The sequence below is a fragment of the Ceratotherium simum genome, chromosome 14, assembly GCF_057802395.1.
Source record: "Ceratotherium simum simum isolate JZ-2026a chromosome 14, ASM5780239v1, whole genome shotgun sequence".
Classification (NCBI taxonomy): domain Eukaryota; kingdom Metazoa; phylum Chordata; class Mammalia; order Perissodactyla; family Rhinocerotidae; genus Ceratotherium; species Ceratotherium simum.
The window spans coordinates 38,270,471-38,290,159 of record NC_141913.1 but is presented as its reverse complement, the minus strand read 5'-3'; the positions used below and the strand labels follow the sequence as shown (position 1 = coordinate 38,290,159).

Sequence of the window (19,689 nt, the reverse complement as noted above, 5' to 3'; positions counted from 1 at the left end):
AATTAAAACAGAGGCTTGATTAGATTCAGCGAGTCTAGATTGTTGAATTTCTCCACTTTTTTGGTGAGTTTTTATTGTGCATTCATAGTTAGAAATGAAAGTCTAGATTCATTTGTTTTGAAAGGTGGTGGGACCTCCCTCAGCAATTGTGAACGATGGAAGTCTGCTGTGCTCTGCAGAGGGGCATACCTTCCTAAGGGAGAGGGCGGGAATCAGCCAGAAGTCTTGTCCTTATTCATGTTTAGCTGGAGAAGAATGTGACATGCTGACTCTGTGAGTCAGGGAGAAAGGAAGTAGGAGTGACCTTCATGGAAAAGAACAATAAGGGAGTTGTAGCGCTCAGCTGAGCCACTTTGTTTTTTTGTGTTTTACACAGAACAGCTTGTGGCAGCCCAGAATTGGCTTCTACACTGCCCAATTTTTGTCTCTCTCTCTCTGATGCCCATTTTACAAATCTACTGTGGAACTGCACCAACTTAAGTTAGAAAACAATTCTTGGGGCTGGCCCCGTGGCTTAGTGGTTAAGTGCGCGCGCTCCGCTACTGGCGGCCCGGGTTTGGATCCGGGCGCGCACCGATGCACTGCTTCTCCGGCCATGCTGAGGCTGCATCCCACATACAGCAACTAGAAGGACGTGCAACTATGACATACAACTATCTGCTGGGGCTTTGGGGAAAAAAAAAGGAGGAAGATTGGCAATAGATGTTAGCTCAGAGCCAGTCTTCCTCAGCAAAAAGAGGAGGATTAGCATGGATGTTAGCTCAGGGCTGATCTTCCTCAAAAAAAAATAAATAAATATAAGTAAAAATAAACATTTAAAAAAAAGAAAAAAGAAAAGACAACAATTCTTGCTTACCAAGGCTTGGAGGTGAGTGCCGGAGCAGAACACGGATGTGTTTTTTCTTGAAGATCTTGGCATATTTGCATTCTTGGCCTGTCCTGAACACAAGCGTGGAGGTTTTCTGTGGTTGTTGGGACAGCTCTACTTTTCAAGAGACTCTCGATTTTCTTATTTTCACTTTCTAACTTCTAAGCTGTGATTGATTTTTCTGTCAGTCTTGTCCTATGTGCCATACCTCTTTCAGATATATCTCCTGTTTTTCTACTAATAATGTCCTCCTCTATTTTCCAGACCTGTTTTTTTCCCTAAAGAAGGAAGAAGGTAAACATGTCAACACAGTTTTGCTATCTTGAACTGGAAGACTCACGATTCACTTCAGAGCAATTCCATGGCTTATCAGAAATTGCAGACATGGATAATTCCTTTTTTCCCAAAGCAATCATATTTACTTAAACCTTTCTTCCCCATTACAGATATTAAAAAATATTACTTGGTATTCAGAACGGGTTTTAACTGAAATTTCACTGGGAAGTCTCCTGATACTGGTCGTAATAAGAACCATTCAGTACAACATGACAAGGACAAGAGTAAGTATTCCATAGCTGTTTTTCTATCTTTATGCACACAGTACAAGTAAGACTATAGTTTAAAACAATCTCAGTATTTAGAGTGCTACCATTTTCATGAAATGCAGTGGGAAGATACAGATCAGCAGATAGTCACTATGTTACATGATCCTAAGTTAATGTGTATAGTGTCTGTTTCCTAATATTTAATAGATTGTCTGATCAGAGATATTTTACATGAAATAGAAAGCAAGCAGTGGATCACATTTAGATAAAGGATGTTGTATATCTTTGCTGGACCAGTAAAACTGATTTGCCTTTTAAAAGCAGCACCAAGAAACTATAAGATATGAGCACAAGAAAATATGAATTCAGATGGGAAAGAAAAGTAGAAGAAAAAGAATACTTTAAAGAGTGAAAGGAAAATTTCGACCAGATTGCATTTGCAGTACCTGGGAGCAAATTTCGGTTCTAGTCAATAGAGAAGCAATACACAGAATTTATAGCTCAGAGAAATGGTCAAGTTTGCTGCACTGTTTTCAATTATTTCCATCTGCGGCTGACATAGATAGATGTCCACAATCTTTTATCTGAAACTTTAAGAGCCAATTGTGTTTTAGAATGGAGAATTTTTTGATTTTAGAAAGATAATTATAGTGTGTATGCTACACTCTATGTAACCATTCAGTTCTGGAGCAGCACACTGTAATGAAACATTAATATTTCTGCAGTGAAATATTTCAGTATTCACCAGAGTGGAGATAATGTAAAGACCATAAATAGCAGCGTAATCTTTTGTGCCAGATGTTGCTAACAAATGAGTGATGAAAAACTGAATTTTCAGTGCTGTGTGGATTTTGGAATTAGAAAAAAGGGATTGTGGACCTGAACTTTCTAAAATCAGTGACGATTGAGGTTACATTTGCTTCTAGATAAGCTTGCTTAAAATGAGGAGAAGACTTGGTGTATGTTTTAAACGTGCTGTTTTCTGACAGGACAAGTACCTTCACACAAATTGTCTGGCAGCGTTAGCAAATATGTCGGCACAGTTTCGTTCTCTCCATCAGTATGCTGCCCAGAGGATCATCAGGTAAATATGAGCTTTAAAAGAAATACTGATTTTTGCCCTCTGGCAGGCCTATTGAAAAGGATGCTATGGCAGTCTCTTTTTAAATATTGTGTATGAGGAATATCAAATTATTCTACTTAATTTTTATTACTTTCTTGTTTGGTTGAAAATACATTGTTCTGCTTTGTTTTCTAACCCAACTTTTCGATCAAAGTTAATTGTCTTTACTTTCAACCTTTTCATAAAATCTAATTTTAAGCTTTGTGTGTTATCTTTTTATAGAGGAGCAGGTATATTTCTTAGGAATTCAAACCAAATCTGAATTAACATATTTGCTGGGCATTTTTTAGAGCATCACACTACTGTTGAAGGAGTTATCTGTGTTATTTTAGAGAGTTCTTTTCATAGCAGTTTACCATTATGTTAGTTTCCTATTGCTGCCATAACAAATTACCACAAATGCATGGCTTAAAACAACACAAATTTATTGTACAATTCTGTAGGTTAGAAATTCACCATGGGTCTTACTAGGCTAAAGTCCAGATGTCAGTAGGGCTGCATTCCTTTCTGGGGGCTCTAGAGGAGAATCTATTTCCTTGCCTTTTACAGCTGCTAGAAGCTGTCTGCATTCCTTGGCTCGTGGCCCCTTCCTCCACTTTCAAAGCCAGCAACGGTAGGTTGTTGAGTCCTCACATCTCATCACTTTGACCTCCTCTTCTACTGTGAGGATCCTTGTGATTGCCTTGGCCCTACCAGAATAAACTAGAATAATCTACTCATCTCAAGGTCCTTAGCTGAATCACAACTGCAAAGTCCCTTTTGCCACGTAAGGTAACATATTCACAGGTTCAGGGGATTAGGCTGTGGACGTTTTTGGGAAAACCATTATCCTACCCTCACAATATCATCATAAACCCCCCTCCCTTCCTTACCCTTTGCCAAAGACATGATCTTTAAGGTTAGGAAAGCTAATTAACAAATGATGAATGAATATCATTTGCAAAGATTTTTAACATACTTGGGTACTTTTTGGTCTTCAGTTAGGATGCTCAATATTGTCCTAGCGACTCTCAAGTAGAACATTTGTTATGGAGTCAGAAGTCAGATTGTTTCCTATAATTCTTGCTTTTGGGGCAACGGAGTTCTGACGATTAGTTTTGTGTTCCAGTCATTGATGGTTATCACAACTCTATATCACTTTTAAACTCTGATCTCACTTTCTATCCATTGGTTGGAGACATTGGGCTCTTATTGACTTGGGCTCATTTTTAACAATCACTCAGAATTAACTTCTGTTCTCTGTTTATTTATCCACAGAATTTAGCAGAGGATATTTTCCATTGATTCACTATTTAATTTAGGTTTGGTCTTAATACATTATATTGGGTTTTTTTTGTTTGTACATGAGAGATTGTCCATTTGACTGACTGTGGACTAACACTAACTTCATGATTTAAAGTAAACATAGGTCTCCTCATACCTCAGATTCTTCTAGGTGTTCTGAAGAGCCTTTAGTTTGTAGATATTAACCTTTGTCACCATGCTTTATTTCAGCCTGACAGATTTAATGATGTCTGTGCTGCTTTGCGGTCTATTTTTCCTTGTGTGTATGTGGAGTTTTATAGTGGTTTTATGAAGATTTCATTACAAGATTACTTTTCCTGGACTGGTATATGAACATTTGGCCTGTTTAATATGAAAATGCCAAATGAACTGGTTCAGAATTTAAGTTCTGATAAAATGTATCAAACAAAATTAAATAAAACTTTTCTAGGTGTAAGAGTTGGAAAAAAGCAAATAAAGCACTGTGCCCAATTTTCTGTCTGTGATGACTGACATAGAAAACCAGTCGTATTTGGAGAAATAAGAAACGTAATTTAGATTTGTGATTTGGGAATATTTATATCAAATTTATCATCAATAAGGAGTAGTGCTTTACTTCATTTTAATGGAGTTTTATTTAACATTATATTAGTGAGGAACATTGTTAATGGAAGGAATATCAAAATTAGTTATAAAAATTCTTGCCCTCAAGTAGCTTGTACTTAAGTAGCCAAGATAAGACAAGGACCAACATATCTTATATACAGGAGAATGTGGTAAATATTAGAAAGAAAGAAAAATTCCTGTGGTGAGGGTGAGTGGTTTTTGGTTCAGAGAATGGTGAGATCACGTCTCATTGAGAACTTAGGCAAGGTGAGTAGAGAGAGATGGCTTTAGGGACTGGCCTGTCAGGGGAGAGCATCAACCACAACCAAGCAAAATATAACAAGAAGGGGTGTGATGAGAAAGCATGGTTTATATTTAGGAAATGACCCATTTGGTTGGCATACTGTGAACCTGTACTGGGATTGTGGGAGAGAAGGCTGAAAGAACCAGCTGGGGCCTTCTTGAGGAGGGGCTTAACTATTAGATCCACAGTTTAGGAAAACGGAAGGAATAGAGAGAAAAGAAGGTCTGATCTTCAATAACAACAAAAAAGAAACTGTGAATGAATGAGTTGTAAGTGGATTTTTAAAGAAATAATTTAATGTAAATTTTTGGAGTAATCAGTTTCAGCAGATGATATCAGTACTCTCCATATGTCACACTGAGGGACATGCAGTTCTTACAAGTTCCCATGTGTTGCCAGTGCTTCTGGTCCAAGGGCCACAGTTGAGCAGCCAATGTGGACCAGAGCATCTGCATCATCCAGGAGGGAGGAGGGAGCTTGTTAGAAAGGCAGTGTGTTGGCCCAGCTTCAATCTGCTTCAACCTGCTGAATCAGAATTTTCATTTTAACTAAATCCCCAGATGATTTGTATGCACGTTAAAGTTTAGAAAGCACTTTGAGTTTGGGCCTGAGAATCAAGGTTTATTCCCTTAGGAAACACTTGTCTCAACTTGGAAATAGAGGCCAGCTTTTTTGTATTTTGAGAAAACTCATTTTCTACTAAATGTGTTTAGGGTATAAAATTGTAAAGTATGATAAGGAATGCATAACAAAAACAATTTAGATACACAGAAGATTTATGGTAGCGGTACAACTCAAGATTCACCAGATGCTCTAGTAACTCCTTCAAGTGAGAAATAATCAGTTTTCATATACAGGTTTTCTAAATTCTCTTTTAGGAAGAGACTACAAAATTTTCTGTCTGACAGCTGCAAAACTTAGAAGAGCTAATAGTTCATGTGATCTTCAACAAAATGCAAAACAGTTAACATGTTTCATTGATGTGAAAGTAGGATGTGAATAAAGCTTTTAAAAACCTTCTTAGGGGCCGGCCCCGTGGCTTAGCGGTTAAGTGCGTGCTCTCCGCTGCCGGCGGCCCGGGTTCAGATCCCGGGTGCGCACCGAGGCACCGCTCCTCCAGCCATGCTGAGGCCGCGTCCCACATACAGCAACTAGAAGGATGTGCAGCTATGACAGACAACTATGTACTGGGGCTTTGGGGGAAAAATAAATAAATAAAATCTTTAAAAAAAAAAAAAAAAACCTTCTTAGCTGGGCATAAATGTAAGGAATGATTTCATGTGGTATCTAAGCTATTGTTTCATACTTAATGACTGTGTCTTCCACAAACTGAGTATTCTAGAAAAATCACAAACATAACGATTGGGTTTTGCTCAACTATGAAGTCTTTTGAATATGGATATTTGATATCATTATTAGGTATTATAGAGTTATTAATTCAATTAAAAACATTTATGAAGAGTAGATTATATGCAAGTGATTGCTGTGGGTCACAAAGATATCCTTACTTATTTCCTGCCCTTAAGACTTTCCCTGTTGCCTGTTGCGTACCCCCACTGGCTCCTTCCTCTGGCTCCTTCTTCACCTTTGGCTTAACAGACACTTTTCTCCAGTATTTCATTCTAGGTTGTTTTCTTCTCTCTTTGCTCATTTTCCCTGCGAGTTCATATATATGCCTGTAACTTCACCTACTATGCCTTTTATGTTGGAAACCATCCAAATCTACATTTACAATCTCATTCTTTCTCTGTTTTCCTGAGGCAGACAGTACAGTGTAGTGGTTAAGAGCACAGACTGTGAGTTTGGGATTCCAGTTCCAAAACTTAACTAGCTATGGAATCTTAGAGAAGTCACTTCACTTCTCTACGCAGTAGTTTCTCCGTCTGTTAAATGGGGTGACAGTAGTTGCTGTCTCATTGGATATGGTGAGGATTAAGTGAGTGAATGTTTGTAAAGAGCCTGGCACATAACATGTACTACATAAGGGTTGGCTAGCTGAGCCCTAACTCTATGAACCTCACTACCTAGATATCCCCCACTTACCTTAAACTTTTATTATGTTTAAAACTGAATTCATTTTTAAACTTGCTGTTCCTTTTAAATTCCCTATCCTAGCTAATGGCCCCCACCACAGCCACCTAAATTGCCAAGCCAGAAACCTATGCGTAATCTGTGCCATTTCTCCCTTCCCCTCAAATGCTGTGTCTCATTGGGCCCTGGAGTTCTGTCTGACTCTACCGTTGTAATTTGCCTTCATACCCTCTTTTCTGTCTCCACTACTACTGCCTTGTTCCCCATGTTCATCTTCTTTACCCAAACTGTGTCCTTAGTCTGCCTGGTCCTTTTGCCTCCCTCTTGCCTCTCCGTAGTCCACCTCCGCACTGCTGCATTCATTTGAAGAGCAAATCTGATCATATTGCTCCCTATGCTTCAAATCATTAAATGGCTTTCCATTGCCAGCAGGTTAAAATTCAACCTCCTTAGAGCAGTGGCTCTTAACCATGGGTGATTTGCCCCAGGGAACATTTGGCAATGTCTGGAGTCAGGTTTTTTGTTATTTTTGGTTGTAGCAACTGGGGAGGAGGTTGCTACTGACGTCTAGTGGGTAGAGGCCAAGGATATGGCTAAATATTCTATAATGCACAGGACAACAAAGAGTTATCCAGCCCCAAAGGTCAGCGGTGCTGCGCCTGAGGAACCTTGCCTTAGAGTGACGTGATCTCGGCCCTGCCCTTTGCTCTTACTCTTCTATTACTACTTGACATGTACCCGCTGGTCTGTCCTTACTGAATTGTTACAGTGCCCTGCTCTTTCACGGCTGCACTCCTGTGTCTGGGTAAATGTGGTCTGAAACTAGAAAAAAATTGAGACCCTTCCGACTATCACCTCTTCTTCCTATAGGTCCTTTTCCACCAGCTTCCCACCCCACTATTCTGTTTTATCTTGAAGCTGCAACAGCCAAGGCCCCCTCCCCCCGCCCCCCATATAGCTCCTAGGCCTTTTTACTTTAGACCCAGCCTCTGCAAGCAGAGTCACTTCATATTTCCCTATTCAGAGTGGAAAGAGGAAGAATCTGACTGGCCGTATTCATCTCTTTGTAGCAGCTTCTGGGGCACTGTCAGTGTCTGGCCCAGGGGCTAGTTACTGGGGCAGGAGCAGTGAGGGGAAGGCTGGGAAAGGAGAAAGTCACATGTTAGAAAATATGGCTGTGGGGACCTGACTTCTCTTAGAGGTGGGTGTGGGAGAGAGACAACTTCAGAGTCTTGACCTGGTGACACACTGGCCTGGCCTGAAGTTGCAAATCTTGTTGCTTAATCAGAGTAGTAATTACTGGAGATATGTTATTATATTTCTATTGTATTTCTTTACAGAGAATATCTGTCAGTAGGCACACAATAGACTTTTAATAAATACTTAGTGATTGACTCCTAGGAGATAGGCTGGCGTCTGGGATTTTAAGCTTAGTTCTGGCAGCGGTCATTCTGAAACTTTACATAAGTTGATTCATCTCTGGCAGCATTTTGCAGATAATCTGCTGCTTCTTGAAGCTAGTGAAGTTGATAACAATGCAAGACAGTTTTGAAAGCTTTCTGGTCTCTCAAACCTCTTGAGAATAAAATAATATAAACATAGGTTAGATTTTTAATTAAAACTATTTAATAAGAGTAATACAGGGTTTTTTGTAAAATCTAATCATATAATTTAAGAATTTAAAAATTCTTCAGGGCCAGCCCCGGTGGCCTAGTGGTTAAGTTCGGCACGCTCCACTTTGATGGCCTGGGTTCGGTTCCTGGGTGCGGACCTACACCACTTGTCTGTCAGTGGCCATGCTATGGTGGTGGCTCACATACAAAAAGAGGAAGATTGGCAGCAGATGTTAGCTTAGAGCGAATCTTCCTCAGCCAAAAAAAAAAAAAAGTCTTCAATCCATGGTTTATGCTTTCACCTTTTCTTGCCATTAGCTACCACCAGTAGTGAACATATGCTCTTCAGATTTTAACTAAGTTGACTGCTGTGCAGCCTGTCTGTCTAGCCCCCGGCTGGCGGTTTATGTAAGCTGCCGTGTTCTGCTCTGCACATGTAATGATACAAAGTGCTGTCACCCAGCATTTTTCTGAAGACTACAAAAACACGTTGGCTATTTAACTCGGGGTGTTTAGCTCCTCTATTTTGGACAAATATAGATCTTTTAGAATGGCCCATAGAATCAAAGAAGGATAGTCAAATTTGTTTTTAATAATACTTTCTAGTATTAGCCTACCACATCAGGCTTCCTCACTTCTTTCCCCACTGAATTTAGTTTTCATGGGTTGATTTTTTTTCTGAACAAAGTAATACATTGAACTGAAAACGTACAAGAGAATATTAAGAAGCAAAATGGCCTGTTTGTTGTTGGGATGAATTTATATTACACAACATAAAATATTCAAATATGTAATATAGTAACTTGTTATTTCTCTTGGTTATGATATTTCAGGAATACTATCTTATTTTAAAAATAAAGTCCATTTAATGTCAAATTCATACTGTTACCTTCAGTGTCTCACACTTGTCTCTCTTCTGTTACATTTAAGACTAGTAAAAGTCTGGAGGCTTATACAATTTAGGGTGTTGGTGTTACACAGCTGGTTAGTGGCTATGACAAGTTTGTCCAGATTAAAAGTCTATACTCATTCCACTGCATTGTCACAGCAAGACTGGCAGAACATTATTTCTGAGAGTAATTCACCTGCCCTGGGACCATGGATCCAAACACTTGGGGGTTTTCTAAAACAGATAGTTCTCTGCAATCTAAGGTAGTCAAGTCCTTGTTGATCGTTCCATGTGCTGCTCCCTATTGAGCTTTTCTCGTATGCCTACCACTGCTGAAGTCCTCTTTGAAACTTTTTACATTTTAATTTCAGACGAATGCCATTCATTGTATCTAGAAATTAAGTGTTATAGTCATGTTGGTTTTATTTGTTAAAACTCTTAATTAGTCATGTTGGTTTTATTTTTTAAAACTAATTCAATTTCAACATCATGTTATTATCTGATATCATTGTAATTAGGAAATTGTTTCCTTAGAGAAGGAATTATCTGATATTAAGAGTTATAACAAATAGTTCAGTTTTGTTTCTAAAATCTTGGTAAGTTATTTAACTTCTGTTTTCCATCATGTGATTGTTGTGAGAGTTGATAATGGCTTGTAAAGTCTTTTGCAGCTCTATTTTCTCCATTATAATATTATAACAGTTTTTGAAATAATCTAAAAATAAATCTGAATAACATCCCTACAAAAAATTTCTTACTCTCTGTTAATATTCTTAGATTCTGATGCCTTGCCCAAAGGATCTTTAGATTGCCTATATTTCCCTAAATGAAGACCTCACTGAATATAGATAGTTTTTAATAATAATATGTTTTATTTTAGATTGGTAGAAGGTATGAGCATGGCTTTGCAGTCTAAGTACTTCTTTTAAACTGGCTTTGCAGTGTAAGTATGTCTATTATATTTATGTGTTTTATTTTTTAAAAGATAGAATTAACTTGTTCTTGCCCAATGACTAGGCGATAAAGTCCCAGTTTCTCCATTGCTTTGGTCTTTGCTGATCCTTGTTTGATCCTGGCATAGCAGTAGCCAAGAAAGGAAGGAGGAATGTTTTGCCTTAAAAATCTGGCTTCTTGCACTTCCTACAGCCAGTGATACTTTGAAGGTAGCTAAATTTTTCAGGAAAACCTGACTTAGTTTGCTTTTTAGTTTAGCCCTTTCTTTAGAAGTTACCTTGAGAGCATTTTTTTGTGTGTGTGAGGAAGATTAGCCCTGAGCTAACATCCATCCTTCTCTTTTTGCTGAGGAAGGTTGGCCCTGGGCTAACATCCATGCCCATCTTCCTCTACTTTATATGGGACGCCACCACAGCATGGCTTGACAAGCAGTGCATCAGTGCGCACCTGGGATCCAAACCTGGGCACCTCTGGTCGCCGAAGCGGAGCGCGTGCACTTAACCGCTACACCACTGGGCCTGCGCCACCTTGAGAGCATTGAGACAGCTCCCAGTTGAAAATTTATAATAGTTTTCAATAGAAAATTTCTAACTATTCAGAGGTTGCAAATATTATACAGTAGAGTGTCTTGGTAGACTTGATGGGATATGTGAAAACTTCTTAGTTGGTTTAATTTCAGTCTAGCCTGCTGGCACATTCAAAATGTCAACTTTTTTTGTGTGTGAGGAGGATTAGCCCTGAGCTAACATCTATTGCCAGTCCTCCTCTTTTTGCTGAGGAAAATTGGCCCTGGGCTAACATCGTGCCCATCTTCCTCTACTTTATATGGGACGCCGCCACAGCATGGCTTGACAAGCGGTGTGTCGGTCCATGCCCGGGATCCGAACCTGTGAACCCCAGGCCGCAGAAGCAGAGCACGTGAGCTTAATCTAACCACTATGCCACTGGGCTGGCCCCAAATTGTCAACTTTTAAAAAAGAAGCATTTCATACATTTATCTGAATTTAGATTTCTTATCAGTAAAGACCTTTGTGGATAAAATTGTCGCATGAGAAATTAAACATTAAAATAACTTGCATAGAGCTTTGTAGGATGTTACAGTCATATTGTAGAGGTAACTGGAAGGTTCATACTTTGTCCTCTTAGCCGTGAATTATTGAGCCCCCATTCCTGTCTACTATTGTGAGGAATCTGAGATTTTTGCCCTACTTTCAAGCTAACAAACTAGCCTGCCAGTTTTATGGATCCTGGTAGAGATTTAAGATTCCTTGGTCAGAGACCAAGGACAGTTTATTACTCACAGCCGTAGTGGGAGCCACAGTATCATCATTTTCTTGTGTTGTCCCCCACGCCCACAGGGCAATGTGACAAGGGTCACGTGACATCTGCACATACAGTGGGTTGCATTACAGGAGAGAAACCCTGAGCTTACGAAACCCCAATCTTATTTAGGCTTCAAGCAAACCTGCCCAACCCTCGCTTTGGATGGAGACTTCTCTAAATATATTTGTTAGCAAACAAACTGCCCTCTGCTCTAAAGGGAGTCACTGTCTCTACCTTCCACGTCTGTTCAGTCCACAAAATCCATGAAAAGATTGTCCAGGGCACAGGGCAGTTAATACCTCTGCTTTCAAGATGTGCAGAAACATGAGAGACCCATGGGGAATGTCTCCCAACAGTCTTTACCTAGTTATGCGTTTCTGTTGCCAATTGAAGAAACCTGTCACCAAGTCGTTAAGGTAGCTAGTTGATACTAGCTAGGTTTTATATATCACTTGCTAATGCATTGGATTTATGTATTTTAGAAGTAAAGGATTGTATGGCCTCACTAGTCTCTGTTTTGTCCATGTGTCATAACGAATCTCCTGCTCAGGTGTCAGTGTCATTAACGCAACCCTTAAAGCCTTGTTTCTGACTGGCTTTGACATAACCAGAATATATTTGTTTTAAACACAAATCATAAAATTTTAGGTTTGGAAGGACCTTTAAATAACATCTAAGACAAGTGTGTGCATTTTATGTATGGAATTATTGAAACCTAGATTTATTATGTGACCAGTCCAAGTGAACACTATTGCAGAAGCAGACGTAGAAATCAGGTCTCCCAGCTCCTTGCCTAGTGTTCTTCCAGAACAAAAGAGAGAAAAATGGCGTGCGTTCATGCGTGCATTTTCTCTCTCTCTCTCTGTAACATAATTGTGATACCTGATATGTTATAAAATGCTAAGGCCAGATAAGAGACATTAAGTGACTTAGTAAAGCATTTTCCTTCTTGATGAATTGCACATGCTTCATGGACTTTGTAAAAAGCACCTTTTCCAAGACAAAGAAACAATGGTTATGTTAACAGGAGAAATGGGAGTAAACAGGAGGGTAAAGAGATTTAAAATGACTCATGTGTCCAGTATAAATACGTGCAGAATCAGATGTACCAGAGATGGGGACAGACAAGGGAAGAGTGAATGCTTCCTTAGGAGAGATAAAAGGAGAGTTGGTAAAAAGGAGTTGCTACAAAGGTAGGTAAATACTCCCTATCACAAATATTAGTGAGTGTTCTGAGCATTTAACATTTGTTCATTTGTTTAACATGCCTCCGTTTCCTCGTTTACAAAATGGGAATATCCTCCTACGGCTGCTTTGGGGAATAAATGGGTTATTATTTGTAAAGTGCTTAGAATAGAGTCTTTTGAATAGCAATCACCTGGTAATTATCAGAGGGAAAAAAATCTTCCTTGTTAGAAAACAGACGGCACCATGTCTTGTTCGTGGTGGCTCAGTACATATTTGAACAAATGATGAAATTCTGACACTCTAATTGGATTAAAATAAATAGTTGAAATCTACCGGCAGTAGGTAAGGAGAAAACAGCATGCCATATAGGTTACCTTTTTTTTTTTTTCATACAGCTGGTATCTGCCATATTCTATGTACTGGGCCCTATACAATGTTATTTGTGTTATCTGATGATGTGGGTATTACTATTTCCATTTTACAGTGCAGAAACTAAATCTCAGAGAAGTAATTTATCTAAGCTCCCCTTGCTGGACAGTGGTAGTGCTGGGATTTGAACCTTCATCTGTCCTCCATCCGCAATACTGTACTACCTTCCACTGTTAAGTACTTCTTAAAAATGAAGTTTAAATTAAAAGCATACAAATAATTTGTGTGCAAGACATTTTAATATCACATCCTGCCTTAGGTGAGTTATTTTCAACCTTTCCAAGCATGTGATCCCCTCATTGACATATTTTTTAAAAAAAAACATCGACTATCTTTTAATAGTTCCTGACGGAGAAGATTCCAGGGTGAATTGTGGGGTCTCAGACACCTTCTGAGACTCTAGCAGAGTTCCTCAGTTGGGGTTCCTTGAGAGAGTCAAACCCTATGGAGAATGAGATGAGTGACAATTTTCTCCCAAGAATGACACATAGCCAATACCTTTCTAAATGCATAGGAGAGAAGTTAATTTACACCTTCTTAGGAATGAAAAAGATCTGAGGGGACTCTATTTGAGGCCCACGAGTTAAGAAAAACGACTATAGGAACCCAATAGACAATCCTGTTAGTGCTGATTTTCCTTCTAAAATGTGCCTTTTTTTTTTTTTTTTTTTTACCTTCACTAGTCAAACATGAAGTATGAGAACATTGTATATTATTTACTTAATAAATTTTCGTGAACCCATTAGTCCTGGATTTAGAAGTTTACACAGCTCATCATTATTGACTATCTGATGTGAACATAGTAATGGTGCCTTAGTACATAAGATAATCAAAGACCTTCACGTCATTACAGATTTCCCATTTAGAATCACTCAGTCTTAAGTAAATCACTGGGATTCTAAATATACCCCCTGAGAAACTAGACTAACTGGTTCTAATGATGTTTTCTTCACAGAGTATTTTATAACATGATTTTGATTTTTTAACAAGGGTAGGTATTTAGGGGTCATTTAATCATTTATCACCTATTTTCTGTATGTCTGCCATGTGTCCTACGTTGCCAGTCATAGGAGATTCTTGTGATATGCTCATGTCCTGCCTTCAAAGAGCTTCTATCCTGGCAGAGCCAGCAGACTACTAATCATAGAGGAGCACATGTAGTGCGCTGATGAGGGTCTAACAAGGGAGAAAGCCCTCAGCTTTCCTGAGGATTGCCGAAGCCTTCACCAGTGAGGTGTCTTTGAGTTATATCTTACAAGATGAGCCCCTTTTAAATTGGTACTAAGGGAGGCAGCTCTTTTCTCCATCTGTCTGGCTCTCAGTCCTTCCCCAAACTTCCTTTAGAAACCTTAGGTAAGATTTCACTTGTCTAAGTAGAGTTCCCTTTCAGCTACTTACAGAAAAACTCAAAAAACTTACTTCATCTAACTCGACTCCCACACACAGGTGATAAAAATAAATATTTATTAGAATGTAAACTACTGCAAAAGCTATGTGCCAAGCCGACCTTAGTCCAATTTTAAGTTGTTACTCAAAACTTTTCAATTTGTATTATAGTTGTCAGATGATTGGAACACTCAGATTACTTTAAAATTTAGTTTGACTAAGACGCAGATTAGATCAGCAGTTCTCAATTGGAATGGGATGGGAAGGGGTGAAGAAAATGTGGTGTGTGTTGGGGTGGTGGGAAAACAGTTGATAACTACTAGTGTAGAAGGTGACTTCTTGAACCTGTGAATTTGTACATTATTAAATTAACTAGAGTCGGTGGATAAACTTTTAAATATCATTTAGAAGCTTTTCAAGTGAGTGATCATTTTTTTCTTTTTAATTTGGAAAACTCAAAACGTATTTAAAGAGAATACTATAATGAACCTTTAGGTTCCCATCATATAGCTTCAACAAATATATCAATTCATGACCAACTTTACTTCATTTATATCTCTACCTTTTCCTCCCTACTCTGGATTATTTTGAAACAATTTCTGGCATCCTGTCACCATCAAAATTGCATTATATAACCAGATAAGTTTTTATGAGCATCTATTATTATTGGTCTTTCTTACAAGTGGTAGAGAGAAAAATAAAATCAGTGTTACCACTATCGTCCAAAATATGGACATCAGCCGTATTTTTGGTCCTTATTCATTCAGGATCCAATTCACTTCAGGGCTTACTCTGTGCCGCACACAATACTAGTCATTGTTATATGGAGGCTGTCTTATTTAGTTGTGGCTATAGCTCTGCAAGAGAAACATAATTTCTATTTTATAAATGAGGAAACTGAGGCTCAGAGACACTACAAAACTTATTCAAGGTCAGAGAGCTCATAGTGTGGCGGAGCTGAAATTGGAATCTAGGTGTGGCCTTAGCCTAGAAGTGTTCTCTTTATGGCAGACCTGACGTTGATAAATACTGAAAAGAATAAACAGACGTCAACCACTTTAAACTCAAATTCTCAGTTGTGAACGAATGGAATGTCCTCTGTGTAGAGTTTCTACAGTCTTTTGTCTTGGATCACAGCTAAGGCAGAGGTTCTCCAAGTGTGGTCCACAGGCTGCAGAGGTTCCATGGGGTCTAAGCTATTTTTATAAGAAGACATCATGTGCCATTCACTGTGCTGACATTTGCACCAGTGTTGTAAAAGCAAAGTGGGGGTAAAACTGCTGGTATCTCAACATAAATCAAGCCAGTGGCTCCAAACTGCACTAGTACTCGCTATATTTTCTACAACCACACACTTGCAGTGAAAAGAAAGCCACTTTCTCTTAAGAATATCCTTGATGAAACAGTAAAAATGATTAGTTGTAATAAATCTTGACCCTTGAATACATGCTTTTTAAAATATTTTGTGTGCTAAAACTGGAAGTGCACATAAACCATGTTCACGGTATATTGAACTACAATGATTATCTTGAGGAAGAGCACATGTGCGATTGACTTGTGAGCTGACCTAGCCACTTTTTTGATGGGAGACCATTTTTATGTGAAAGAATGAGTGACAATCTGTGGTTAGACTTGGCAGACATTTTCTTGAAAATGAATAAAGTGAGCCTGTCACTTCAAAGAAAACAACTGCTAGTGTTGGTTGCCAATGATAAAATTGGAACTTATAAGCAAAAATCAGAATTTCAAAAAACTTGTATTGGCACCATGAGTTTGACAGCTTCCCAATAATTAAAGACTTTTGTGATGAGATCAATGATGATATTAATAAGTGTGGGTTTTTTTGGATATTGTATGATGAAATGTGTCAGTATTTAGAAGATCTATATAACTCAGCAGTCCAATGTTTTTCAAATGACGAAAATATGAAGTTACAAAATTATTCATGGGTGGAAAAGATGCATTGAAAGTACAAAATAGACCAGTAGATCTTAATACAACAGACTGAACAAGTTTTTTGTTAAGGTTTCTGATTCCACATTTTAACTAATCTTTAAGAAGCTACCACTTGAATTGTATTTTAGTATCAAAGAAGAATATCTAGGTTTCTGTAAAGGGCATTAAAATACTCCTCTGTTTTCCAAGTACATGTATTATGAGGTTGCATTTTCTTCATATGCTTCATCTAAAACAAGATTGAGTTAAGCAGGAATGAGGATCTGTTTTTTCTGAAGCCAGACAGCAAAAAAATTTGCAGAAATAGAAATAATACTACTCTTCAGGCATTTTTTTGTTTGTTTTCGAAAGGAGTTTTTTTTTATTAAATATGTTAACATGTTAATGTGTTCATTATTATATTTAAATGAATTAATAAGTATTTTAGATATTTCTCAGTTTTATTTCTACTATAGTTAATGTTTACGGGTATAACCCACATATAAAAAAATTCTTTGGGGTCCTCAATCATTTTTTAAGAGTCTAAAGGGGCCCTGAGATAAGTTTACGAACCACTGCTCTAATGCCCTTTCCAAGGGTGAGGTAGAGATAGTGAATGTGAACGTGTGTGTATTACAAAGTTCACTTCTAAATATCTTCTGTTTCTGAATTAATTATACCCTTACTTCCTTCCATCAATATAATCAATAATTAGCTATGTTTGTATTATTCATGCTTTCACTTAATAAATATTTATTGAGAACATACTTATCAGGGGTTAGAAGAGAAAGGGCATATACAGAATATATAAATCATGTTTATTCCCTGTAAGAGCGCCCAGTCTCTATCTTTAAAAGTCATAAGATAGGAAGGTTACTGTACTAAATTGTCATATAAGTTTATTGCTCGTCTTGCCTGGGTGTGGCTATAAAATAAATTTGTTCTGGTTGTCTATTGCTGTGTAACAAACCACCCCAAAACTTAGTGGCTTAAAACAACAATTTATAATTGTATCTCTCAGTGCTGTGGATTGATGGCCTAGCTGAGTGATACTCACTTGAGGTCTCTTGTATGCTTCAATCAGACAGCAGCTAGGTTGGATGTCCAGTATGACGCAGTCTCATGGCTGGCAGTTGATGCCAGCTGTAGCTGGGGGGTCTGTTGAGACGTTGACGGGAACGCCTCATTCTTTTCCCCATGACCTGTCCATGAAGCTTGGTCTTCTCACAAGCTCCCAAGAGGGAACATCCCAAGAGTAACAGAAACTGTCAGGTTTCTTATGACCTAGCTCAGCTTCCCAGAAAATCACTTTCACCACATTTTATCTGTCAAAAGCAGGTCATAGGACCAGCCCAGATTCAAGAAGAGGGGACCATAAAAGGACATAAACACGCAGAGGTTTGGTTCATTTGTGGCCATCTTTGGATACTAGCGGCCACAAGACTGCCATAAATTATTACCCAGTGTAGCTGGGAAAATGAATGACCTCTTTCATTCTTAAATTCTAGGCTTAAGATAAATGTCTAGATTTCTATTCAAAATAGAACATTAAGCTGAATCCATCCATTCAAATGCTGTCTATGCATTTTTGTTTCCTTTGTTTAATTTACATTTGATATAAAAGTTCTCTCCCCTGACTTTGGCCTGTATTCAATTTCTTTTGTTCAGAAGGAAATGCCCACTTTCCAGTAATGGTGTCTTTACTCATAACAAGTGGGCAGAGTTCCTGACCCATGAATGCTTATGTGGCTGCACTTGCTGGTCGCTGAGTGGTTGATAATGGCCAGATCTTGTCTTTGGGCTGAGAAGATGTAGGGCTGTGTAATCCTGTGGCAATGTGACTGGGCAGATGTTCACTGTGCCAGTGGCAGCCCCAGAAGTTCTATACCAGAGAGGTTGAGAGGCAGCATTAAATTTGGAGGGTGGAGCGCGGAGACTTGGAAGTGGTATTTATCCAGCAGTCACACTGTCTCCAGTTTGATTACGTGTTTGCTGTGGCTTAGAGATCTGGCGGGAGGAAACATTTGGGGGGATGCTTTAGCTAAAGCTCCCCTTGGTGGTGCTGTTGTGCTATAAACTTCCAAAGAAAACATTTTCTTGGTGTCAATTTTCTTTAGCAAACATTTTATTGGACACCTAAGGTGCACCAGGCCCTGTGCTCGGCTTAGGGGAGCTAAGACGACACAGTTATTGTCCTCAGAGTCTGATCGTTGCTATTCACTTTCCAGACATTTTCTCAAAAGTGAAAAAATAATACCTAATTGAGTTCAAGCCAGGCCCATTGCTGCCTGTAGACACCCTAAAGGTAGTAACCAATTTGCCTAAAGGTGATGTATTCACAAAGTTTAAAATTTTTAAACTTACATAAAAGGGTATCACATACCTTTAAATATATTTTAAAATACTCAATTTCAATCTAATAAGAAAAATGCAATTTAAAACTTCACTGAGATGCCATTTTTCATCTGTCAAATTAGAAAATTCTGTTTGTGAGGTTATGTGGAAACAGACGTTCTCAAACTTTGCCAGTGGGAGTGTAAATGGGTACAACTCCTATGAAGAACAGTGTGACAGTAGCTATCCAAATTCCAAATACATTACCCTTTGACCCAACAGTCACACCTGCATTTGTGCAAAATGACAGTGTACACATTTATTTTTGCAGTATTTTTTAATAATAGCAAAAGGTTAGAAACAACTCAAGTATCCATCAATAGAGACCTGTTTGAGCAAATACGGGGCACTGATACAGTGGACAGTGTGCAGCTATAAAGAAAAAAGTGAAGGCTTTCTGAAATATGTGAAAAAGCAAGCCGTGGAACAATACGTGTAGTTTGTGATTAGTGTAAGTAAGGGGGAAGCTAGCTGTAATATATGTTTGTGTTTGTCCATACTTTCATGCAGAAGCCCTGGAAGATACGTAAGACACGGATAAAAATGCTCATGGAGCGAGAGGAAAGCGTGGTTTTTCACGCTATCTGTTTCTCTTACCACATAAGCACCAAAGGGACAGGATCTTTGTATTATTCACAAATGTATCCCAAGTACCTAGAACAATGCCTGGCACGTACACAATAATTGTAGAATAAATGATTATTCAAAAATAATTCAGTTACAAAACAAAAGTGACATAGACTCATTACAGAAAATATAGACAACCTTAAAGACAACCATAGTGCCTACTTCCAAGTAATCCTTAGACTAATGCCTTGGTGTATAACACTCCAGATAA

The 19,689-nt window shown here is 38.4% G+C and overlaps 1 protein-coding gene across 3 annotated transcripts in view; it reads left to right on the top strand.

Moving 5' to 3' along the window:
• Window positions 1–19,689, top strand: part of DYM (dymeclin) — a 437,675-nt gene that overhangs the window by 168,130 nt on the left and 249,856 nt on the right. For all 3 annotated transcript variants that reach the window (XM_087439193.1, XM_004422520.3, XM_087439192.1), the window contains 2 exons: window positions 1,315–1,428; window positions 2,403–2,497. In XM_087439193.1, coding sequence (XP_087295319.1) covers window positions 1,315–1,428; window positions 2,403–2,497 — 209 coding nt within the window. The remainder of the gene's footprint in view (window positions 1–1,314; window positions 1,429–2,402; window positions 2,498–19,689) is intronic.